The sequence below is a fragment of the Etheostoma spectabile genome, chromosome 16 (assembly GCF_008692095.1).
Source record: "Etheostoma spectabile isolate EspeVRDwgs_2016 chromosome 16, UIUC_Espe_1.0, whole genome shotgun sequence".
Taxonomy (NCBI): domain Eukaryota; kingdom Metazoa; phylum Chordata; class Actinopteri; order Perciformes; family Percidae; genus Etheostoma; species Etheostoma spectabile.
The window spans coordinates 7,873,010-7,899,110 of record NC_045748.1 but is presented as its reverse complement, the minus strand read 5'-3'; the positions used below and the strand labels follow the sequence as shown (position 1 = coordinate 7,899,110).

Sequence of the window (26,101 nt, the reverse complement as noted above, 5' to 3'; positions counted from 1 at the left end):
ATCGAATGCGTAGACTGCGACATTCAATAAATTCCTTGATTTTGAATATTTACATTGCACAGGAAATGTGTATGTGACTTAGTTGTATATAATTATAATTAATATACTATCGTTTATTGATATACTTAGAAGGGTAAAAAGGTAGGCTATGTTTCAAAATTCCGATTCGTATAATTTCCCACTATCAACACTATTTCCGTTATTATTTCGTTATTCATGGTGCTTTCAGCAATCAACTGTAACCGAGTGACTAAGTAATCTTAATGATATAATGACTTATGCCATATTTATGACTTTCAGATAGGACTGAAGGCGATGACAGTTTACTACCATGATTGTCAACTGATAGCCATAGACTGTAGTGTATTCTGTTAGCACACTGGGTCAATGCGTTAGCAGTAGAGCATGTTTTAGGAAATCCATTGCAAATAAGTACAATGAAATTAATCAGTTTACAATTCGTATGCACCCCTGCACTTATTGATATATACATTGATTCATAATGTACTGTATATATAACAATATGGCCTCCTTCTTTTGTTATTTTGCTAAACTGCTTTAGGCCTACCATATATTATGTTATACTGTTATTGCATTGCACCATACATTTTATACCTCTTAAGACATACTGTTAATGTCATACTTTGTTCGTATATTTTATTTCTATTTTGCTATTTTAATACAGACAACACTATGTATCATCACTGTAGGACAGGGCCATATGGAGAAAATCAAATATCACAATATACTTGACCTAATCCATCAATGTCAATATTGTGACAATATTGTAGGGTTGACAATTAGTGCTTTTACAAATTATTTTCACTGTGAGATTTACATAAATAATCATCAATAATGTGGTTATAATGATTAAGTGGGTAAAGGCAAATAATTGAACAGGTAGTAAGTCTGGTAAATTCAGAAAATCATGTCACTGGAATGCAGCATTTAAAACCAGGAAAAGACAACACTTATGCCATATTGCGATTAAGATATCCAAAGTCTAAGGCGACATAGTTTCATCAATACTGATATAATAACAACATATTGCCCGGCCCTACATCCCAGCATATATTATTCTGGTGTACACTGTTTACATATTTTAGACTTGCTGCTATTGAGCTACCTTGTCACTTCCCTTGTAACATTAATTGCTCGTATATAGTTCTTTTTTGTTTTCCTTCTCTCTTGTATATACCCTTTTTTGTTTTGTTTATTATTCTCCATTAGTAGGAGCAATTGTACTACAATAAAGATTACAACAACAAAATATATGTGAGGTTATCATATTCAAACACTGCATTTGCACTTTTTCACAAAAGACCACACCTTGAAAAGCTTAATGTTTGGTTTATTAAAAATAAGGAACAGGGAAAGGCTCATTTAGAGTTGAGACTCAGGGTGCAGGGTGAGGGTGAGGGTGCTGTCTCATTGCAGGTGCAGGGTAAGGGGGCCGTCTAATTGCAAGGTCTTCAGGCTCCATTGAATCACCCTGTGGTTCTTGTGCTAAAAGAGAGGGATAAATAGAAAGAGAATAAAGCTTTGTTTATACTTCATACAAGACCCTGTGGGCGTACATGGTGCGCAAGCTACGAGCATGCACAAGTTAAAAGGTAAGTTAAATCTATGTAGGCTTGGACTGGAAAATGCTTTGGCTGACGAAGTTGTGTTCCCCAAATTGTGGAACCTGCCAAGTTGTGATCATCAACAGCTATCTACTTCTAATAAAGTATGACAAGTGACATTAGTTACTGATGTTATATGAATTTGTATAAAGTCGTTATGTGGCAGCACTGCAGTACGATTCCTCAAACTGAGTAACCTACACATATTACATGTACTTGACTGTATATATGTATATATATTTTTATAAAAAATTAAGTATGATTCCTTATATATTTAGCAGTGCAATACCCAGTTAGTTTAATTCCATATTGTTGGCCTTATTTGAAACATAGCTTGTTATGTTTTGAATCGGACCATTGTACACTCAGCACTCCTGACCTGCATCATGCTCCATAAAACAGCATTCAGCACTTCTATAGTGGTTCACTAGTATATAATAACCATTGTGGTTACTTATATAACATAGCAATATAATACTTAGTATGATTCCCTACTCAGTTTAGTGTGACACTTATGTCCTCCAGCATCCATCTCCCTTTGCAATCAATCCAAAACCAGTTGCGCTGCAACATTATACTGTCAACAGAATATAAAGTAGGCCCTTTTCACAGCAGCCATTTTGACATGTCACTGCAGGGCCAACACAGGAGAAATTATTGATCCAATTCATTTTGATCCCATTCTATTCTGTGTCACACAGCCATTCCTATTCACGCTCATACCAGGGGCCTGGCCCAACTAAATGGTACAGAGCCATAATTAATGTCAACAGTGTTTGCCTTGCGATAATTTGTCAAAATGGCTGATGTGAAAGGGCCTAAAACACTCAGCTCATAAGTAACGTTTTGTTCTACTATTTAGAAGTATGCACTCTGATGTACGGAAAGTGATTAGGCTTTGTGTCACTTTAATTAGTTATACTAGTATATTTAACTAGATATCCTCATCTCACATCTTACAATCACACGCCCCATGTATATTTCACTAAAGGCCTATTTAACAAAGGCTACCCTAAATTCACTTATTTAGTATGGGGTGATTCACTAACCTGCTTAATGCACGTCAATTTGATAGAGGTGTAGAGGTTGATAGAGGTTTGTAGCTCATAATATACAACCTGACCCTTTAAAAGTGGATCGCAAACGGTCCATTCGTCTCTAACGTTACTGCGCGCGCGCACACACACACATACACACACACACACGCACACACACGCATATATATGAAGGCCAAAGCTTTTTCCTTGCATGTTTACATAGATAGTGTAGGGTATTTACCTGAAATGTAATGACTCTTCACAAAAATTAAGTGAGGTATACCCAGGTGTGGTAACCAGACTTGTACAGGTGCACATTCTGTGCCCTACCACACACTCATCCCCCTGAGGAACTTTCAGACTCCTAACTGGAGTGGCTGGTCTTGGTCTTGTTCCGACTGCAGAGCGACCACGTGCATGTCTCTGTTACCCGGGGACCCTGAGACTGACTTCTACTCTCACCCATAGCCATACATTGGGACTTTGGGGACCTGTGCAAGTCTAAGTATGTATCAAAAATAGTAGTTTTGTATTATAATTTTATTATGATTAAACAGTTTGATTTCTATTGTTAAAATTTCTCACTTACCTTCCACAGCCTGGCTTACAGCTAACAGTTCAGTCTCATCACCTGGCTATAAGGAACGATCCGTCTTGGAGGGGCTTGATGTTGGCTTCGAGGTGACAGGAGATTTGTGGGACACTCCCAGCGTATTCAGCAAGGAGGTATGTCACCCACCGGCTCCTCACCTCTCCCTTCCGATGTGGGTTTGCGACCTCTGACTGGTGCTTGTCAATGTCTTGTCAGGGTCTCTGTATTTATAACCAATTTATATCTGTTTTCACTTTGATTTCATAAATGGTATTTGAAATTGTTACTAGCTTTTTTGCTTTGTTATTAGTGCAAAAAAAGGTAAACTTCCAACATCCCTTGTAATGTGAGGCTTCGTTTTGATTGCAGGAATAGTCATGCTTTTCTTTCTATGCCTGTTGCTGCTGCTTTTTGTCTGGGATTGACTATGGCGATGTTTGAACATATCTATACATCTTATTATTGGCTTCACTCCTTAGATAGCCCTAAGGTTTATTTCAAATCTCAGGCTCTAACTCACCATTGCACCCTGTGTGCTGGTGCTGGCTGGCCGGCTTTGTCAATCAGGAAACTTAATCACTGGCCTTGTCTCATTTATAAGGAAATTCTTTCTTCCTTCATATCTATGTATATTTATCCATCTGAAAAATGCTGGAGGCTCCTGTCTCCACTCTGTGACATATTCACAAGACCTACTCTATCTTTACGTCCTCAACGTCCATCTTGAAATGCAAAAGAAAGGCTTCTATGTATGCTGCTCCTGGGACTTGGAATTTGCTGCTGCAAACTGATCTTGGTCTATATATGTATAAGAAAATTGTGGCAGAGTATCGGGATATCAATTCTAAGCTAAAGAAATTGTGATTGATATTTTTCCCCGAATCATACAGGCCTAGTTCAGATAACTTCTGAAGTTGACATTTTATCCCCTTTTCAGCCCATTTCCCTCTGGCCTCTAGCAACGTTTGTATGCCATATTTACACTCAAAATGAGTTAAATATCCTTTGCCCCAAAAGTTGCCAGTAAAACTTGTCTATCTGACCATTTCTATTTGATTAAATTAATTCCTGAGATGGCACATGCTGTTATGGCATGAACAGAAACATGAATTAGGTTAGTAATATGTAAAACGTTAATGCTTTTATGATAGCAACAACAACTAAAATAATTATAGCAATAATAACTTTATTCTACATTCACTTTATTCTAGGCTCACTGAAGCTTTGTCTGTAATGACAGTACTGCAATGCGGGATTCTTTCACTCTGGTGTCTTTTCAGTCATCTGAATGCAACATTTACAGTATTTGGAGATAATACGTCGTCCTGGGCCACTATCCAAGTTTAGTAAATTGTGTTATGACAGCAACAACAACTTTATTCTGCTACATGATTTTTCCCACCGGTGGTTATGGCATAAATACAAACTATGAAGACGATGCTTTGTCATGACAAGTTAGTAACGTTACTGTAACGGTAAGGAATGATGACTGAAATCTGAAGGCAGAAGGCATCTGAGGAGGGTTGACACGGTCCACTGTAACGTGACTCGATATAAATATTGTCTTAACGTTAGTGTTTAGCTAAGCTAGCTAACAAATATTAACCTAATTTAAAAGGACTCCGAGTAACGTTATGGTAGCTAGGCCGAGGACGGAGATTTGGCCGAGACACTGACATTTAACAACAGGTAGCAGTAATGTTAACGTAACCGGCGTACGCTATTAAAAATAATCCGTAGTAGATACACAACAAATAAAATTGCACGTATTATTTAAAATGACTCAGCGGTAACTTGAACGTTAATGTTAGCTACCTGTCAACTAGACTTTTAGCGTTAAGTAACTTAGCTTTAGCTAGCTTTAGCTAGATACCATTAGCTTTCCAAAACAATAAAACAATTAACTAGGCATTACTTAAACGTTGAGTGTAATGAAGAGTACATTTTTTCAGGCTTTTTAAAAAAAAATAGGCAGTGAGTGTTATAAAGAATTATTTCGTTCATACTTACCAGAAATACTGTAGACTACAATCACAGGACACCTCCGTTGACCTCAGCGGCAGGTTCAGCTTTGAAGGTCGGCGTCTGATTGGTTGTCTGCGCTCGGCAAATCCTACGTTTCTAATTGGTTGTCTACAGTCAAACGGAGGTCGAATCAGAACGCGTAACTGAACGTAGACGTAGCCAGTAGACTCAACCTCTGCTTTTATTTAAAATAAAAAAACAACAACAGAAAACTGATTTATTCTGCAGTGGCACAGAGTTCCAGTACATTTCCAAAAAATCTTTTGGAGAGGTAGCGTTACAGCACTTTACAGCAGAGCTAAAACTACTTTTTTACTCAACTTTCTCTGTTCAGTAGAGCCGTATTGTGTTGGGGAAGGAGCACATTTACTTTCCTCACCTTTTCTGTCAAATAAATAACTTGTTTTAGCAATTATATTCCGTATATCAGATGTCTTTTGAAATAGTCGTAGAAAACACTGCTTTCATCGTAGCGGTTTTTATTATATCTATATTCTTACCAACAGTAGAAATGTTGTCGAATATTATCATTCTCACTGTAACTAGTTAGCTATAATATTATGTTCTCACTGTAAAATATATAATATTAATTAAATAATAAAAATAATTTGTCTTGTTATTTTTCAAAAGTTATTTTTATTTGCGAGTTTAAAAAAATACACTACCTAATATTCTAAGCGTAACAAACGACGCCTTTGATTGGTCCAAATCGCTGTTGCCATGGAAATATTTACAGTACCATGTACTAGCCTAGTGAACGGCAAGAGGAAGAAACTGCAACAGAATGATAGTTTTAAAAAGGTTTTATAAGCGCCGAAATCATCAGCTAGCTATCACCGACCACCACCAAGATAAAATAAAATTAATCGCGGCACTAAACGACCTCAGGAGGCATCCGAGAAAATAAGAGAGAGAAAACATATAAAGCACTGTTGTCTTTGGGTGAAAAATATGCTAAATTAAGTGCTAAATGCTATGCTAAATTTATTTTCCAAATAAAAAGAGTGTGTTGCTTCAGCTAGCAGCTGCATATTTCGGTGAAACTGTTGTAATTAGATCTGTGCGTTGCTCTCTCCGTGTTTTGGTGGCGCTGTTGTATTATGGTCTGTCAGTGCTTTAACGTCGGGCCTTTGCATTTGTATTGGATGTGCCTTTTTTGAAGCGTAGGCTATCATGTCGTAGCAACACCACCTAGTGGTTTGCAGATGCTTTAAGATGTTACTGTTGTCGGCACATTTTTGCTTTTTATGTCAACATCTGTGTAAGGTTTGTGTATAGAAATCAAATGGCATGAAGTTAATGGCAATGGTACACATTAAAATGGCAGCCGCTCTGACCTTTCTGCTACGTTGATTTGAATGGAAATGACCTTTCCATCCATTTTATTTCTATGGGTTGGTGTGGTTTGAAAACAGGGCCTGTCTGTGTCAAGAGTATATGGATGCAGCCTGGAGCGTCCCATGTCATCCGTCCCGGAGTTGTGTCCAACGGTAAATCCAGAGGGTCAAAAATACGAAATCGCAAATAATTTTCCAGATGGAGTCACGGGTAAATTCGTGACCACATTTGTTGTAATCAATTGAAAAAACGTTAAAAACAATTTTGCCACACATATAGTTTGCTCATTTCTGATTATGTTATGCTTGTGTTGACAAGATAAATGCAGACTATCGTCTGGGATAAAATAAGCCTGTGTCAACTATCATGAATAAAATACTTTTAATATTAGGTGTTTTTTTAACGTTTTGTTAAAAAAAAACAGCAAATATTAAAAGTATCTTATTCATTTGCATGATTGCCGTTATATGTTTGTTTTTTTAACTAAACATGTCTATAAGATAAATGCAGACTATCATAGCCTACTGATGAATAAAAACCATAGACCGTTAAAATATATATATATATATATATAATATTTATATTTATATTTATATTTATATTTTATATTTTATATTTTATATTTTATATTTATATTTATTATATTATGTTTAATATTCATATTAACGGTCTATGATAAAAACACTTAAAATATATGTCCGTCTATAAAATAAATGCAGATTATCGGCAAACTAAAAGAATCCTTCTGCCATCTCCGAGTTTCTACTTTTCAAAATAAGAGCTTGCATCTGGAAAAAATACTACACCTCTCTTACTTTTCAAAGTAAAAGCTCACGTCAACTATTATGCTGATGAATGAAATATATATATATTTTTTAAATATTTAAAAATGTATGTCCGTCTCTAAAATAAATTCAGATTATAGACAAACTAAAAAATTCCCTCTGCAACTTGGATCAAAGTTGCAGCTATAGAAGGAATCACTCTCCCAACGGAGGTCAAGCATTTGGTTTTGTTTTTAATTTTTTTTCTCCCTTTCATCAAATATCCACGCAACCACTTGACAACACTCTAGATGTTGGTTTTAATTCAATTATACAGTTAAAAAGCATTGTGCAAATAACAGTGTCCTAACCTAATGCCACCTGATCAAATCTTATTCATCCTAACCTAGCCTAATTTAACCAAGGTTAGCCCAACACCTATCCCACGTAGACCTAATTTATTTTAGGCTTTGTGTCAGACATGTCATAGCCCAATGTGAGTTGGAGCTGCCATCTGCTGCGCAAGATGATAAGATGGGGGGGATGGGTGGTTAGACTGAATAACAGTGATCGAAGTAACGTGTTACAAAAGTAATGCAATTACAGTAATATAATGCATTACCAATAAAATTCCAGTAACATCATACCTGTTATAATTGCAATCAAAAACGCATTTTGACCTTTTTGACATTTAGTGGTGTTTGTTTTTATAAGAATTCACCAATACAGCAAGTGTCATTTCCTGTATTCGTTGGTTCAAATGACTGCAAAGACAAATACATTTGCGACATGGAGATTATTTTCAGGAATTATTACGTTGCGTTGAAGCGAGCTGTCCCGTCACTGTTCCCGTGGTCGGAGCCAGAACAAGAGACCGTAGGCTAGGGACATCTATGTCCTCTCAGTGCCGACAGCAATGTGACCGAGCAACTGACAAATAACAACATGTCAGGAGTTAATGTCTAGCCTCGCTACACATAATATAAGTAACTATACTGTAGGCTACTTAGATTCAATGGTAAGATGCTTATAATTGAGTATTTTAATTTAATCCCACTTACTAGGCTACTTCTAGTCCACCACAATTCAGAGTCAAGTAAGCTATTGTATGTTTTACTTAACTATTTATTTAATAGCTTTAGTTACTTTGCAGCTTTTGATTAATAACCCAAAATAGTATGACTGAATTATGATGTATTAAAGTGGATAAAGATGAGACTTTGTTGATCTCATGATTAAATTCACAAGCTACCTGCCAAGTCATACTTCTGCTTTTATTTTGAAAGTAAATCAAAAGTAACCCTAAAGAAGTGTCAACCATCACAATTCAGATACAGTAATATTGAAATATAACTAATTACTCTCAAATGACAGTGCAGTATCTAGTAATCAATATCAATCAATGTTATACATTTTGGAAGTAACTTGCCCAACACTGCTGACTAGAGACAGACACCAAGAAATCCAGTAACTTTGGGGTTCCTTTTGTGCCAAAATTAAGTCAACATGCTCACTGTCTATGTCTACGTGTCAATGTCTATGTCGACTGGTCACATGACTCAACATTTGTCTGTGTCAACTCAACTTATTCCTGTCATCTGTTGCCCTCCTTGTCATTTGACTGTATCGTCTTGCTGTGTCGATGCTGACTTGGTTATGAGTGTCGTTGCACTCTGTCGATGCTCTGTGATGTTTCAATGTGTTTTTATGATTGTCGTCCTGATGTGCCGACCTACTCAAGTTGAGCAGATTTCCCAGCTAAACAAGGGGAACGTTCCACACATGGTGGTCCTGCAGCCGTGGCCACAGAACCTGCCATTATTATCCCATCTAAAGCAATTATTGCAGATTATTTTTAAACACCTTGCCACACTAAGAAGAGCAATCAGAATATCAGGAAAGATGGCTAAAAGTAATCTGGGTTTATTTGAATGGGCCACAGTATAGGCTAATTATAAATAACAGTATTGATAATAAATCTGCAGGCTTATATATATTATATACACTTTATAATCAGGGTTTGTATTACTTTTATATTTTATTTCATATTGTGACCAAACTGCATTGAGTTGTACAGTAAACGTTGAAGATGAGTAAACACTCTTTAAGGCAACAATCATCAAACCATATTTATTGTGATCTGGAAATGAGCGACATTAACATCTAATTTAGACTTTTTGGGGCTATTGTTATGCTACAGTAGACATTATGTTGATCATTGTTTACCTGGTATTTCAGTATATTTTGTGAAAACAATTGAACTATTATGCTATTAGATTTCTTATGATTAATCTCCTCAACTTGATAACAGTAAGTTGACACATCAGGACGACGATCCTAATATCACATTGAAACGACACATTTAAACGACACGTAGCTATGACCGAGTGAAACGACGCATTGCAACGACACATAACAACAACAGGGTGACACAACGCACAGTAATGACACAAAGCATCAACAGAGTGACACAACACAGTCATGACCAAGTCAGCATGGACACAGCAAAACGAAAGTCTAATGACAAGGAGGGCAACAGACGACAGGAGTAAGTTAAGCTGACACAGACAAATGTGGAGTCTTGTGAGCATAGACATAGACAGTAAGCATGTCAACTTAATTTTGGCACAAACGGAACCCCATGTATGACAGGCTAGTTTAGTTTAGTTTAGTTTAGTTATTTTTTTCGGCCATCTATAACCGTCAATACACTGACAGTACAAAAAATAACATTGTTGCTTATACTTCTACAAAGGAAAAAAAAATTAACAGACAAGGAATCATACAAGCAAAAAAACAACAACAACAAAACTAATACAAATAATGTAATCAGTCGATTGTGTTACACTTTATCATGTCATTCCACAGTTTAACTCTGTACACCAAAACACTTCTTTGTTTTACGTTTGTTCTACTATTTGGTTTAATGAAAATACAGCTTCCCCTCAGTTCATATTGACATTCTCAAATTTATACAGTCTGGCAACATGCTATTATATTTTTTGTACATTAAAGATACTATTTTTCGGGTCTACAAGTTCACTAAATTTAAGTACCTGTAAGTTTACAAATAAATGATTTGTCGATTCACAATAATTTGCCCCATTTATGATTCTGATTACTCAGACTTTACTCTTACTTTTGAAGTAAGAATTTGTGGATTGGTATTTGGAATTGTGATTGATTTGTAAGTTTTTCCCCAAAGTTCCACACCATAAATTATATATGGCAGTATGAGAGGTTGATATGATAAATGTAAGAATTTGTATTAAGAATATCTTAATAATTGCTATGGACATTGATATTTTACTTGTAATATGACTAACATGTTGTTTCTAGCATAGGTTGTGATCTATGAGAACTCCCATAAATCTGTTATTTTATACTCTTTCTATTTCAATATTATCTAAGGTAATCTGCCTAAAATTCTTTAAATTCCCATGTACAATATCATGTATTTAGTTTTATTCATATTCAGTGACAGCTTGTTAAGCTTAAACCATCATTTTAAAGAGTCAAGTTCTGTTTCCACTGTACCCAAAAATTGCTCAAGGATTTTGCCAGAACAAAACAAAGTGGTGTCATCAGAAAACAAAACAAAATTTAACATTTTAGACACATTACTAATTTAATTTATGTACAATAGAAACAATTTTGGACACAGCACTGATCCTTGTTGCACCCCACATATATAACCCTCAATAAATCCAACTTGCAATTGTTAAATTGGACATATAGGTATCTATTTTCCAGGTGACTCCTTACCCATCGATGTGCTACTCCCCTAATCCCGCATTTTTCTAATTTGGTCATTTTTCTAATTTGGTTTATAGTCATTTGGATCAAAGGTTTTTTTTTTTTAGATCTATGAAAACACGCCTACACTAAATTCCTTATTATCTATGGCTGTAGATATTTGTTCTGTTAGCTCCATCACTGCCATTGTAGTGGACCAAGTTGACCTGAAGCCAAAGTGATGTTCACTCAGTACATATTTTTTTTTTACTATGAAACGATTGAATCTATGGATAAAAAAGTTTTTCTTTTACATTTTTGAGAACTTTGGAAGGAGAGAAATTGGTCTGTAGTTTGTGAATAAGTGCTTATCTCCATTTTTGTAGACGAGAATGACCTTTGCAATTTTCATTTGATTTGGAAATATGCCTGTTTGTAATGATTTATTAAAGATATGAGTCAGGGGTTTTGCTATGCTATATACAATATTTTTAACGAAGGCCATGTCAGTACAATTACAATCAGTGGATTTCTTATTCTTGAACTTATTTACCACATCAATTAACTCTATTTCCTCAATTCTCCTCAAGAAAATGGTATTTTCATTTATTTTAATAATATTTTCATTTATATCCTCTGTTATTATTGGATCAACAACTTCTTTTGCTAAATTACATAGTCAACATTCACCAGATGGTCATTGAATTCATTAGCAGTTTGTGTCTGTTATTAGTGATTGGTTGTTTTTATTAAAGTATTCTGGGTAATCGGATTTCCCAGTACCTTTTTTATATGCTATGTGTTGTTGGCCTTCAAAAATGACATGTATGTCACCAGTTGTACTACCTTATCTAATAATTATACATCCTATGATAATTATGATATATGTTAAATTGAATGCAAAGAAGTTGTAGCCTTGTTGTCAGTCACATGTTGGCGTTTTAGTTCCTTTATCCTAATCACCTCGTCCCCATGTTTTTAGTTTTTTTTATGGTGCTAACTTTGTCTCAAGTGTTGTAGTATGTGAGATGGCACCATGCAGATTAGATCAGTGGATCACAGGTGGAGTGGGTCCTGAGTCCTGAGGAGACTTCCCCTCCTGCCCTCCAGGAGGCGCTACAGGAGCCTCTGGTCCAGCCCACCTGCTGCTACTGAATGCTCCTGTTTTTGGTTCTTGCTTCATGATGATAATGATAACAAATAAACAGCCAAATCCATTTTTTTTGTGTCAATGCATTGATTCAGATGTAGATTGTATTCATCTATGGTTTTGATTTTTTTTGCTTTATCAGAATCAGAATCAGAATCAGCTTTATTTGCCAGGTATGAGGGCACTTACGAGGAATTTTTCTTTGGAGCATCGTTGCTCACACTGTGCTTACACACAAAAAAAACAAAACAAAAATATACACACTAATATATACACAATATATACATACTCTAAACAGAAACAATATAGAGGCATGAGTGAACGAAGAGATTCAACAAAATTATTTAAATGTGGAGCATAGTACAAAGGATACTGGGATAAATAGTATTATGTTATTATATTACAATATGAACATTATGGACAGTTCTGAAATAGGAAATGAGAATGATGAATAAATAACAAATAATAAGTGAGATGTGAGAAAGGGAATGGTGTGTAAATAGTTACACACCAATTACATTATTATATACATATAAAATTATTATATATATATATATAATTAGCAAAAAATAAACACATATATATATATAATGTTAAGCAAAAAATATGTATATAAATTGACCAATTATTACACTGTATAAAAAGAGATTATTATTATTATTAATTAGTCTATGCTTGTCTCTGGTCTCTGCCCCATTAAGTTTTTAAGATATAATTACATTCGTACTTAATTTTTTACTATTTCATGTGTAGTACTTATTTATGTACAGTTTTATATTTAAGAATTCAGATGACTGTATGTTTGAAATGGAATCCTAAAAATAAATAAATAAATAAATTTAGTTTTGAAGGTAAATCCCTAAGTTAAGCCTGTCAGGAGATCTCCCACCCTGCCTGCCTGGAAAACAATCCAACGTCCTTTACATTGTGACTGCAAGCCTAGGCATAAATCCATGGAAACCGTCCATATGTGCATATAGCTAACCATTTGAAGAGTGGAAAAGAATGTCAAAGTATACTTTGCGTAAGTGTACGTGGGTGAAATGCTTGCCTGAGATGTTAAACTCAGGGCATACATGCAGCACAGCCCCTATCGTAAACGGCAGCCGTGTAGCTGAACAGGCTGCCCGTCCTTTGACAGCTCGGTGCTTGACGTCAGGGTACCGTATGGCCGTGATGATTCTTGGCGACGTGTCGTCGACCATGGCAATCAGTTTAATATACCAGTAAACCAAGATTTTGTTTAGCTTTCTTTCTTTCTTTCTTTAACTAGCTAATACGCTTGTAAGCTAACGAGCTAGCATTGCTGACAGCGAACTAACGTTAGCAACTTGTTCACATTAGCTGGCTAACGTTAGCAACATGGATCCTCCCAGCACTGTAATGGCCAGCAAGCTGTAGCCACACTGTCTCAGTCTCAATTTGGTATCTATCTTCTCGTTTTTTTTTAGTTTTTTTGTACATGTCTTGATTAAACAGCAAGTGTGCGGTTGGCCCTTTTCTCTAATCCGCAAGTATTTCGTGGTCAGTCTAGTTTTCTTTACAGGATAACGTCAACAGGCATTGTTGATCGAGGCTCAGCTGTAGCTGCCTCTATTGTTTACATGGATACGCTAGGCTGAAGTGCACTGGGGGCATGTGGTGGACGTACGCGTAACAATACTGGATCGGCTACACAACAACCACAGTGGACATATGGAGATGGGGCTTTGAAGGAGGACAGCTGTGGCCGCTGGGAGTGTTTGTGTGGGCGTTGGACACAGGACAGGAGTTTGTTTGTCCATAGCTTAACCTGAAGCAGTAGCCTACTTAATAAGGAGAATGGGAAATAAACGGTGTTGGAAACTGGTCCACCCTTCAGGCACTGGAATGTTGCTGAAGACCCTACTGATCACCAGTGTTCTTGGCTGGGCGAAATGTCAAGAGAGCCAGAGCATGACACCAGAGGAGAAGATTGTTATCAGGTAAATAATGTCTAGACATAATGCTGTTTTAGATGTGTTTGTGAATGAGTCCCTGTATGCAAAATTGTAAATCTAAAAGTGTGTGTGCCATTTTTACATCTGATTCATGCATATTTTACCTACGTATATTATTATTTTTTGCAGGGACCAGATTATTGAGATGTTTGATCATGCTTATGGCAGTTACATGGTAAGGTGCTCACTTTGATGTAATCGTTTAAAGTTTTTAGAATTCTGAGAGGCAAGTTATGAAAAGGGGAAGGGGTTAAAACTCCAGCAACACTTGTAGTAGCAAAAATCTACTTCACTGTGTGAATAACGTGTTTTATTGGCATTTGGCTTTCATCAGGGTCATCTAGTTGAGACAAGCTTGAATCAGTGGCTGGAAAAAGTCCTCCGTGCAGTTGGAGTTTATTTGGTGGGGGTGTGCAGAAAGCGAACATGAAGGATTTTTGATGCAGCTGCAGTGTCAGCCAGGTGCAACAGGGGCCAGCTGAACATTTTGTGATTCATTCTGGTCTTGATAGTATTGATTCAGCTTTTGTCAGTGGTGACAGAGATGTCTTCCAGGAGTCAGTGCACTAAATGTATATACATAAGATATTAAAATGTAGGTTGCAATTATTACTTGGAGCCGTGATGATTTTGGGAAAAGGGGATGGGGCAGATGGTAGCACTGGTAACAACAATATGTTTAAATTGAGGAGAGTGGCGTTATTGGGTTTAAAAATCTGTAAAACACTATTTGGGTCAATATTTAATTTTTTTGATAATGAGCTCATGGATCTCATTTCATGCTACAGAATTTTTAACCCACTATCCATTTTTTCTTCATGACCCACTTTCTGTAGACTGCTTAATAAAGCTTGAAGACACTTACTGTTGTTTGTGTGCAGAAATATGCCTATCCAGCAGATGAGCTGATGCCTCTTAGCTGCAGGGGGCGAGTCCGTGGCCAGGAGCCCAATAGAGGGGACATAGATGACTCCTTGGGGAAGTAAGTTCAGTAAAATGTCCTAAAACAAATAAACCATTTATTTTTAATTCCTAATTTTAGACCAAAACTATATACACACTATTATTATGTTCAGTAACTGGCTTGGAGTTGGATGTCTCTTTATAGCATTTCTTCGTAGCATTGTGCCTCAGTTGCTTTTTGAGCTCATAAGTTGACGATTATAAAAATGTAACTACACATTATCAAAATCTATTTGTTTCAGTCCAATTTGTCATATCTGTCCCTACACTATCCTTTGCCCACTTTTTAACATTCACTCTTTACTGACAACGTTAACGATAGCAACAAGAAGAAAAATCCAACTGTACATTTCTTTTTATAACACTATGCTGTTCCAAACAGATTTAATTCCACATGGAGTTGATGCCCCAGATTTTCAGGACTACATGAACTAGTTGCTCATTTAAGTCAATTAAATCTACAAGAAGGCAATAAGTCAAGGACTTGCCGTACAATACATCCATTTATGCACCATACATGTTGCATAATGTAATTTCACGGCAAATTCAACAGATTTGACATTTCACAGTCTGTGGTTCATTAAAATAAATCTGGATCAGTGGCGAAGTGGGACACCAGCTCCGCTGTGCTGTGCCAGAGGCTCTCATCATAACATGTCCTCCACCTTCTCTGTAGGTTTTCTCTCACACTGATTGACACCCTTGATACCCTGGTGGTAAGCATTGCCTCTGATTACAAGCATACAAGTAGTTTGATCAGCTTTTGTTTCTGAGTCTTTTTCCCTCACCATGCTTTTGTTTTCAGACTTTTTCCCCCTCTTTACTGACATTAGATCTACTGTGTGTGTGTCGGTGTGTAGGTGTTAAACAAGCTTGATGAGTTTGAAGACGCAGTGAGAAAAGCTGTGACAGATGTACGCCTGGACAACGATGTGGTGGTATCTGTGTTTGAGACTAACATCAGAGTTTTAGGGTATGAAACATGTCTGTGATTTATTTACTTTTGTGCTGTGTGTGTATATACTGTATATACTTTGATGCTCTTTTTAATACATTCGATAAGTCTTTAATCATTTTAATAATAAGAATAAAGCATTCTTCTGAATTAAGAATTATCAGCACAGCATTTTGCAATTACTCATACTAAGTATTTCAACCTTTCTGTTTCATTTTGTTATTTGAAAAGAAAATCTTTCTTTTCTTCATTTAATTCTCCCCAGAGGGCTTTTGGGAGCCCACGTGATGGCCGACCTGCTACAGCAACGCGGGGAGAGGATGCAGTGGTATCGCGGTGAGCTCCTACACATGGCTAAAGAGCTGGGCCATCGATTACTGCCTGCCTTTAACACGACAAGTGGCCTTCCCTACCCTAAGGTATTTTTTACCTTATTGTTAAATAACACAGATCTTATTTGGGATGTATAATATGCAGATAGAGCAGACAACCTACTGTTAAATCTTACCATTGATCGCCCTAAAATTTGACTCAATGCACTGATAAAGAATAGTTCCTCACAGTCAGTGCACCTTAGAGGAACTAATGAACAACCCATTACTTATTTTGGTAAGTAACTAGAAGTGTTTTGAGCTGGGTTTATTTCAAGAATCTAAAGTAGAAAAAAATGTTTCATTTCTTGGTTTTCCAGGTGAATCTGCGTTATGGAGTCCTAAACCCACTGTCACGAACAGGCACTGAATCGGACACCTGCACAGCATGTGCTGGAACAATGATCCTGGAGTTTGCTGCCCTCAGCAGACTTTCAGGAGAGACTGTGTTTGAGGTATTGCCTCCCTCTGCCTCTCTAGAGATCAGGCTTTTTTAAATTTTGTTTTGTTTTGTAATGCACCCTTATTGTGAAATCACTGAGATATAAGAGAAGAGTACAGTGATTTTCTTAAAAATTATAGCTGGCTGCAACTGATGCTAGCTGTTGAAAGATTAAATCATATATCACTGATGTAACAGTTTTTTACCAGAAACATTACTGTAAATATTTTAAGGATATAATACTTATTATTGTTTTACAGGAACATGCAAGGAAGGCTCTTGATGTCCTCTGGCAGAGGAGACAGAGGGGAAGTGACTTGGTGGGGACTGTCATCAATATTCATAATGAAGAATGGGTCCGGAGGGGTGAGGGAGAACTTTGCAATAGACAAGAGATGGAAAATGGAACCACACAGAACTTTGACAATTCAGAAATACATGTCCGTCCATACATGTTCCACAACTCTATACATGAACCATATTATACTAAGGTTGTCACTTGTGTGTTTGCAGACAGTGGAGTTGGTGCTGGTATTGACTCATACTATGAATATCTGATGAAGGCCTACATTCTTCTCGGAGACAACGTTTTTCTGGAGAGGTTCAACATTGTAAGGCTTCCATCACTGTACGCCTATGTGGAAATCTGTATTCAAGCATTTGGCACCTGCTGTATTGTACTCCCTGTGGCAACGTAGTCGGCCCACCGCTGGTCATTTTGTTGTTATTGGGATTTTGGGTTGAAGACATTTTTAAAGGTGCCCTGCCACACATATTTCATAACTTTGTGGTAATGTCTGAAGTTCTACTATGGACTCTGTAACAATCATTATGGAAAAATGCCTTGGTTACCTTGTTTCAAGCCATTCTAGCGTGGTATAGAAAGCCTGCAAGAAGACAGAGATTGATTTGTGCCAGTTCTCATTAATATTCAATGAGTTAAGCTGCTTGACACTGATTGGCTAACAGCTAGCCAATGAGAGCCTGGCTATCAGCATCCTTTACCCATTGCAACTGAGCGAGCAAATTAATAGTAATGAGCTCAGGCAACATGACGTCAGACTGACCAGCTTTTGTAATTGGCCTGATTTTGTCAGCTTATTTCTTTTCAGTGGCTAGAGCTGACAGAGGAGGTAGCAGTTAATTTTCACATTCACAAAATAACACTAACACATATGGACCTAACATATTTCAAAAAATGCAAATAAAAATGTTTTTTATGTGGCAGGGCACCTTAAAGTGTTTGCTAATATGTGTTTCATTATGTTTGTCTTAAACAGCACTACAGTGCCATTATGAAATACATCAGTCAGCCTCCCCTGCTGCTCAACGTGCACATGCACAACCCCACCGTGAGTGTGCGCAGCTGGATGGATTCTCTCCTGGCATTCTTCCCTGGCTTACAGGTCAGGGATCGTCTGCTAATCACGTTTTTTTACCATTTAAAAACTATAGAAAGTGTACAAATTGTTGCACACGTGTCTCTGGAGTGACTGGATTTATTTTTCATGCAGGTTTTGAGAGGAGATCTGAAACCAGCTATTGAGACTCATGAAATGCTTTACCAAGTCACCAAACAACACAAATTCCTCCCAGAGGTAAATTATCTCTGATCTTTTTGTTTATTTTATGAAATATAGTATGCAAATAGAAAGTATTTATAGTAGTAGGGGTGGGTAATATAGATAACATTTCACATCACAATATAAATAGGGCTTATATTGTGATATTGTAACATTTCTGGAAATTCAAATGAGAACTCATTAATTAGATGTAAAAATCCAATATTGCCATTAAGCAGTCCTTTTCATTACAACATTACCTGCCATAACCTAATAAAATCCGAAGCGTTGGACAGATAACCACCTTTGTATCTGTTGTATAATAAAATATCTTCCTCTGAATATCGTCATAATAATGTGTGCAGCTGCTGTTGCAAACCATCACAGTTTGAGATATATGATGCTGCATACGTACATCTTAAATAAATTTCTCATGGCTAATATTCTTTGTTAGACTGACATTGCCAGAACAAATCACAAATACAAAATGATTATATCATCTGCCAGAGCAAATACAACCTGAGCAGATTTGTCTGGTTGCCAGGCTACGTTTTTGTCACATTCCTAAGGAAATCTGTTAATTAATGTAAAAGCAGAAGAAGCCAGTGTCGATAATGTCTTTTGCTTTTGTTTGTTCTCCATGCAGGCTTTCACTACAGAGTTTAGAGTTCATTGGGGCCAACACCTACTGAGACCAGAGTTTGCAGAAAGCACCTACTACCTCTATAAGGTGAAAAGCCTGGCAGGACTGTGTTCTAGACAAATTATAATTAACCTTTCTCTAAAAATTGGAAGCTTCTGTTGTAAGTAAGCAAATTTAATGAAACTACTCCACTTTTGTACTATATACACAAAGCATTTCTTTTAAATAGAAACTGGATGCTCTGTGTTGGATGTGTAGTTGAGATTATATTTTGATCTCGGCAGGCCACTGCTGACCCCTACTACCTCAGAGTGGGACAGTCCATTGTGGAAAAGCTCAATGCCTACGCCAGAGTGCCTTGTGGGTTTGCTGCTGTTCAAGATGTCCGCACTGGGACGCATGAAGACAGGTATACAAATGTCATTAAACACGTTTACACGGTTCTCTTTTGATTTCCCATATCGAACTGTGGAAGGTGTGGTTCTGTTGATGAAATAATTGTTTCTGCATGCTGTATGTTTATGTGTGCGCAGGATGGACTCGTTCTTTTTGGCTGAGATGTTTAAATACCTGTACCTGCTGTTTTCGGAGAAGGGCCAGCTGCCCATCGATATTGACGACTACATCTTCACCACAGAGGCTCACCTACTTCCTGTATCTCTCTCCACCACCCAGCCGCCCTGTCAAGGCAACAACACGGTAAGAGCTCTCACTTTCTCACAAACACATATTCACAAATTGTACTGCCATTAATCATTTTAAATCCCTGATTGATACAAGCTGATATTGAGTGTAAAATGAATACTAAAAAATGTAGTTAATATACTAGTGTTTTTATTTAATGTAATATTAATTATTATTTATTTCCATAATTTATTGTGTATATATTGTTGTGTAAGAATGGGACGTATTGGCATTCTGTGTTATTACATTATAGAGCCGTTTATGACTTTTACTTAAAATACTAACTGGTTCTTTAAAGCTCCCATATTATCCTTATTTACAGATTCATACTCGTCTATTACAACATGTCAAAAAACACAGTAAATTTGTCTTTCTGTCTGTCTGACTATACATGAAAGAATGTACCTTTCCTACCTATGAAGTGTAGTTGTGACATCACAACTGTACGGAAGTCCTGACGGCTCTCTAGTTTCGCGCACAGTTTCTGAACACAGGCTGGATGCATTTCTCTGGATTGAGCATTTTGATACTTTCACAGTATTTTATGTAGCACTTTGATCTGCTTTATAATAAAAAAAGACATGGACATTTCACTTTTCACCATATGGGACCTTTTAGTCTATGAATAGACAAATGAGTGTAGAAGCTAAAAAGGGTGGTCCTGTGCTTCAGGAGACTGTTCCTGGTTCTCAAGAAGAAGATCTGTTCACACACTCCTGCCCCAGCATGGAGACGTTGTTCCCAAACAACCCGACGTTTGCCAAAACCATCCGGGACAGCTACAAGTACCTCACTGGGGTGGGAAGAGCCTTCCACCCCTTACCTGTCAGGTGTGTTGATTTTAGAGTCAAATTACTGATGAAACCGGTTTGCTATGATTACTTTGAGTTCTAACTTGGGTGTGTTTGTACTTTACAGGGAAATTGAACTACCGCTCCATGACAATGGGATGGAGCCAGTAGAGTTCTTGAAAAGCATGGGCATTTCTCTCACTCCACTAAATGAGTTCATGGCAGGAGACACCAGAAGTCGGAAGGTATTTTAGTGACTTTGTACTCATGACATGAAGTTCTGTTTGTCAAGACCTCCAAAACGTTAGGCAAGTTAAAGGTTCCCATTTGGCCTCAGCTTTGTTGATGAAAATGGAGTCCCTTTGATTCCCTTTTAAAACAGCAATATTGACAATTTTAGGAGCTAGTTTACTTTGAGCATTAACATTATTGTGTAGCATTTTGCAATGCAGGATGTTTCTCTTAAAAAAGCATAAAGTAGCTTTCAGTGTCTCCAGTAGTTGCAGATATTTAAGAATAGCATAATTAAAGAAAATGGCTTTTATGTCACAAGGTTGCAGGCAGATGGCAATATAAGTCGGAAACAATATTGGGGCCCAATATACAGTATGTACTTGTTTGAAGGCTCTTTCTTGTTAGCTAAAATGGTTCAAAAATATCACCAATATTTTTTCAACATTTTTGTGATTTGCTTTGTTTTTGGCGGTAATGGCAATAAGATAATGTGCTATCCAAGTTACTAGAAGGTAAATCCCAGCTGGTGGAAGAGAAAATCAAGGATCACCATAATCTGCTTTAGTAGGTTTTAAAGGCACAATTTTCAGCTTTCTTTGAGTTAAAAGCATGCAAAACTACTTAGCCCCCCTGGGGTCAGCTGAGAACAAAAAACTAAACCATGCGCACAAAATAAAAATCTGTTCCCTCAGTTTTATAAACTGTTTGCAGAAGAGGGCACAGATTTTTATTCTGTGTGCACGGTTTCGTTTTTTTTTTCTCAGCTGACCCCAGGGGGGATCCGAACAAAAGACATTTTCAGTTTTGAATTTAAGTCTGATATTGTCCATTTGGCTCCAGTGATGCACTCAAACAATCTGTTGAGCAATGCATGTTTATGCTTTGAACATGCTTCACTGGTGCTGTCAAAACAGGTTATTGATATACTGGCTATCACCAGACCAAGCCAAGCTCAATAGATTTGAGATTGAGCATTGGTTCGGGGAGTCTGCTCTGTATTTACTCTGCACAAGAGGCGTGACCGACAGGCATAGTTCAAATTACTCTGTAGACAATTGGATAGTCCTTCAACCAATCAGACCATTGATCCGGGTGACGTAGAAGCAACAGTGGCATCAACGGGTTGCTGCGCTTCTGTGGCGTTCGGTGCCCGCCATGTTGAATGTAAACAAGAAGCCGCTTGGTCGCTTCTCTATCGTTGTCGTTTTAACCCTACAATATCTTGCCAGGTAGATAAGCCAGTTTGTGATTGGTTCCTGCAAAATTGTGAACTGAAGCAGGAGAATTAAACGTGCAGGTTTCCAGACCGAGTTGCAGGGCAAAATCAAATCGCCAGCAGAGTGGGTGGGGTTTACCCTGTCCAGGTTAGGGATATAACCTGCTGTTGAACCAATTATATCTATCAAATTGTGCAAATATAAGGGTGTTGAGCAGCATGGAGTTTGAAAATTATAAGCTGCTTTAATCAAATGACAGGGTTTTTTTTTTTTTTTAAAGCTGATTTCTTCATTATCTACAGGCTTTAAATGTAAGGTTTCTATGATATACAGTATCACAATGTCCACAGATTCCCTGAAAAACCATGAGACAGTTTGAATAGCACAACATTGTTACTGAACGTCCCTTTCTTAACTTAAACATGACATTTGACATTATGGAAAAAATAATGAATTTAAATGACAGCTTTCTGACTATAAAATCCCTTTTAGGAGCATAAAGGAGTGTACCGGGTAAAACTTGTGGCAGAGGTGAGCCATACACTTGAGGAGGAGGAGGTAGTGCCCCATGTTGTTCAGCTCATATCGCCCCCATTTCTGGGTAGGACAGTCCTCACAGCGGGACCTGCCAAGTTTGGGATGGACCTCACCAAGCAGGAACATGGGGTGAGCTTCCAATTGATAATACAGTTTACTGTATTGATATCAAAGCTCCCAACAAGTTGTGTCACCTTTATAAGAAATAAATGTTTAAAGATAATAACATGACTAAAAATTTAAAATGTTATGAAATCACTAACCTTAAGCAAATTGATTAATAAAGATTGGCCTTAACAAACCAATGCCAAAACATTTACTCTTACAGTTAAATTACACATCCTCCCTGACCCCAAAAGAGGTTACCAGTTTTGTTTTGCCTTTACTTCTTTCTTTATCTCAATATAATAACACACTGAAATGCTTGTGTTGCAGGTGAAGGGCAGCGTAATGAAAGCCTCTCCCTACACTGCATGTGGACCAATAGATAATGCAGTGGAGCTCAAAGGGCACATTGCTCTGGCACTGCGTGGGGACTGCATGTTTGCTGTAAAGGCTCGTTGGCTGCAGGAAGCAGGAGCCATTGGGGTCATCTTTATAGGTGAGGAGGATTACCAGAGTCCACCTTAAAGCTCAAAGATTAGACTGTCAAATACTGAAGGCTGGACCTCAAAGAAATTAAATATATCCAATCACTACTCCCTTATTGTCTTTCCCAGACCACCGTGAGGGAAGTAATAGCAAGGAAACTCCCCTGTTCCAGATGGTTGGAGATGGCGACTCCACTGAAGACATTACCCTGCCTTTGGTCTTCCTGTTCAGCCAAGAGGGTGCCATGCTCACAGCAGCTCTGGAGGAACATCACAATGTGGATGTGCTGCTGCTGCCCAAGGAGAGGCAGCTGGGACATGGTGAGGAGCAGAAGGAGGAAGATTAAAGGATAAAGCTGACGATATTCTTTATTTTTGTTATTGTCAAAAACGGTGCTTTGGGCTGTTTTTCATTACTTCTAAGTTTAACTTACAGCTTGCGTTGATTATTCAGGGGGGGATCTGCATTCACAGCTAACAAAACTTATATCAAATGTCAAATCTTAGTTACTCTTTCTGTTCTTGGTCTAACTCCATATACCATTGACCTTTCCTCCTCACTGTCCAGATAAGACAGAAAAACCTGTCAGCATTAACATCAAACTCCACCTGGCAGAAGAGGGGGAGCTGGAGGAAGTATCATCCAGAAGACCCACCTTGGAGTTTGTCTTAGAGAAACAGGAGATGCTTCTGAAGGAAAAGGAGGAAGAAGAGCTCAGAGGACAACAACAACAACCGCAGCAGCAGTTCTGCTCAGAGGCAGCAGAGAATGACAGGACTGCACCGTGTTCAGCAGATTCCTCTCAAAACGCAAACCCTAACAGTGGACCAGATGCAAATCCCTGACCACTGCTGATCCCAAAGCAGCCAACTACGACCTCTCATTAGTTTCGGAATGGCGTGTGCCTCAGAGCCCTTCACTGCCCGACATGGAGCACTTACTAACTAACTTGATTTTGAAACCTAAAAATGGTTCTACATTCATTGGACAGAGTCGAACTGGGGCTTTTATTCTGTACGGTGCAGGTCTCTCTGAAATGAGGGATATCCTGAGACTAAACGAGACAGTTAAAGCTAAAAGCTGTAGGTTAACATGGCTGGGCTGGTGCTGCCCACACCTAGCCTGTAGTGTTGCTATTGTAGGCTCACACAAGATGATCGTGATGATAAGGATTTAGATCATTTACTAGAATTTGAAATTACCTCACCCTAGAGGAAAACATAGATAAGGCAAAAATGTACTCAGCTAGGTTTTTATGCAATGCAGTTTGTTTTTATTGTAGAGTGCACCTTTTCACTTGAACAACTATTGTTATATATTCGGTGATGGCGAACGGAATATTACTTGGCCAGTAGGTGGTGGTAGCTATTCAGCTACTTAGTAATACAATGTCAGTAGATGAAGGAGATGAGCTGGGGCCAATTTGGGAAGTTTATTTTGTACTGGTAAGCAACTTCAGGGAATTTCAAGCGTGAATGCAGTTTGCTAGGATGACCCATTTGAGCATCACAGGTTGGCCTGCAGTCCCAGACTGCTATGCACTTTGAAACACAGGTATGATCTTTCATGGCAAATTCATTTGTATGTGTGTGTTTGCAAAAAGTGATTGCAGTTATTTATCGTCCCATTTACATTGTAAAACCATGCAATGTTTTTAGCCACCTTAAATAAGGAAGATTCTACAGGGTTTAGTTTAAAAACAGAAAATCATCTAAAATTGCAACAGTCAAACTGGAAAGGCCAATTTAATTCTGTACGTTGTTTCTAAAGTACAATAGATACAGTTGTCTTTTATCATACTTTCTACACAAACTAAACCATGTTCTGGGCATTCTTATGTGTAATCACTTTATGGATCAATTAGGGAGATGCATAACTATTTGATTAGTTTGTTCATATTCACTTCATTCTCACTACTAATTTGTTGTGTTTTGTGGTACATTAAATGTGAGTTTATGTTTGCGTGGGGGAAAACACTTTTAATGCCAGAGTATGTTTTATTTTATGTTTTTTATTTTTATTTACAGTGGATGTGTTGCTGATGCTGCTGAGTTACAGTCTTAATCCAACATGACATTTTTTTGTTTTTTTGTGTAGCCTGTATGAGGCTTTGCCAACCTGTATACCTCAGGACTATAACAGTTCACACATAGAAAAGGACTGCGGACAAGAAGTAGGGGATTCTTTTTATCATTTTTAATTTAATGCAATTTCATTTTTTCCAACTGTTAAAGGTTTCTGTTGATCAGTGGCTGAAAGTCACGTGCCAAAAGATATGCATAAAATGGCTCCTGTTTCTGTTTCACATCTTCTGTTTTGAGTTTCAGACTATGAGCTGAGGCAGTCTCATAAATAAATTTGAAATCACAATTATCAAACTTTTTAAGCTTTTTTTTTCCCCTGCATCCTAGAATTGCATGACTGCATTTTCAGCAGCTGTGGAATATATCGACTCAGCAATATTTATTTATTCCTTTTCTTGTGCTTGAGTGGAATTTGACTGTAGAATGTTCTATTTCACTGTATGCTCATTAAGAAAGGTACTATTTGTAGTTTAAGCTTTTCAAAAAGGATTGAGCAATAACACAATCATTTATTTACGTATTTATTCTCTAAAAATTATATTTAATGCAACAACACTGTGTCTTTCCTATGAAGTATTCAAAGAAGAATCCTGAGGATTAATCATGTCCACAATGCCTCTGTCCTTAAACTAGCAAGTTGTGTATTGGTAAATACACTGAATGTGTTATCTGAATGTCTCTTGTTTTTTTGTCAGGAGGAGATGAGACAGACCATGGAACCTTTTGTGCCAGATGGGACCACCTACCTCAGAATAGCACAATCATATGATGACGTTCAAGGT

General features: G+C 37.5%; 1 protein-coding gene and 2 long non-coding RNA genes across 6 annotated transcripts; 1 reads left to right on the top strand and 2 right to left on the bottom strand.

The window, feature by feature from the left end:
* Positions 1 to 1,330: 1,330 nt before the first annotated feature.
* On the bottom strand, positions 1,331 to 2,798 carry LOC116703964 (uncharacterized). The gene is made up of 2 exons (XR_004335550.1): positions 2,749 to 2,798; positions 1,331 to 1,506 (listed from the first exon to the last, which is right to left on the bottom strand). It is a non-coding gene; the product is annotated as an uncharacterized LOC116703964 (long non-coding RNA).
* A 350-nt stretch (positions 2,799 to 3,148) lies between these two features.
* Positions 3,149 to 5,500, bottom strand: LOC116703966 (uncharacterized). The gene is made up of 3 exons (XR_004335552.1): positions 5,265 to 5,500; positions 3,252 to 3,475; positions 3,149 to 3,163 (listed from the first exon to the last, which is right to left on the bottom strand). It is a non-coding gene; the product is annotated as an uncharacterized LOC116703966 (long non-coding RNA).
* A 6,830-nt stretch (positions 5,501 to 12,330) lies between these two features.
* si:ch211-282j22.3 (ER degradation-enhancing alpha-mannosidase-like protein 3) lies at positions 12,331 to 25,824 on the top strand. Of its 4 annotated transcripts, none has more exons than XM_032539029.1 (21): positions 12,331 to 12,341; positions 13,494 to 14,230; positions 14,375 to 14,420; positions 15,127 to 15,227; positions 15,885 to 15,924; positions 16,069 to 16,181; positions 16,429 to 16,582; positions 16,855 to 16,989; positions 17,237 to 17,342; positions 17,490 to 17,587; positions 18,257 to 18,382; positions 18,491 to 18,574; positions 19,185 to 19,268; positions 19,466 to 19,590; positions 19,715 to 19,880; positions 20,538 to 20,695; positions 20,784 to 20,901; positions 22,600 to 22,773; positions 23,080 to 23,245; positions 23,364 to 23,555; positions 23,803 to 24,080. In XM_032539029.1, exons 2-21 carry the CDS (start codon positions 14,088 to 14,090, stop codon positions 24,078 to 24,080), a joined length of 2,607 nt encoding a protein of 868 aa, XP_032394920.1. In that variant the 5' UTR covers positions 12,331 to 12,341; positions 13,494 to 14,087. The 4 variants fall into 4 exon arrangements, with proteins under 4 accessions (XP_032394920.1, XP_032394923.1, XP_032394922.1 ...); XM_032539031.1 differs by lacking the exon at positions 12,331 to 12,341 and having other exon boundaries at positions 13,354 to 13,691; positions 13,796 to 14,230; XM_032539030.1 differs by lacking the exon at positions 12,331 to 12,341 and having other exon boundaries at positions 13,354 to 14,230; positions 23,803 to 25,824.
* The last annotated feature ends 277 nt before the right edge of the window (positions 25,825 to 26,101 follow it).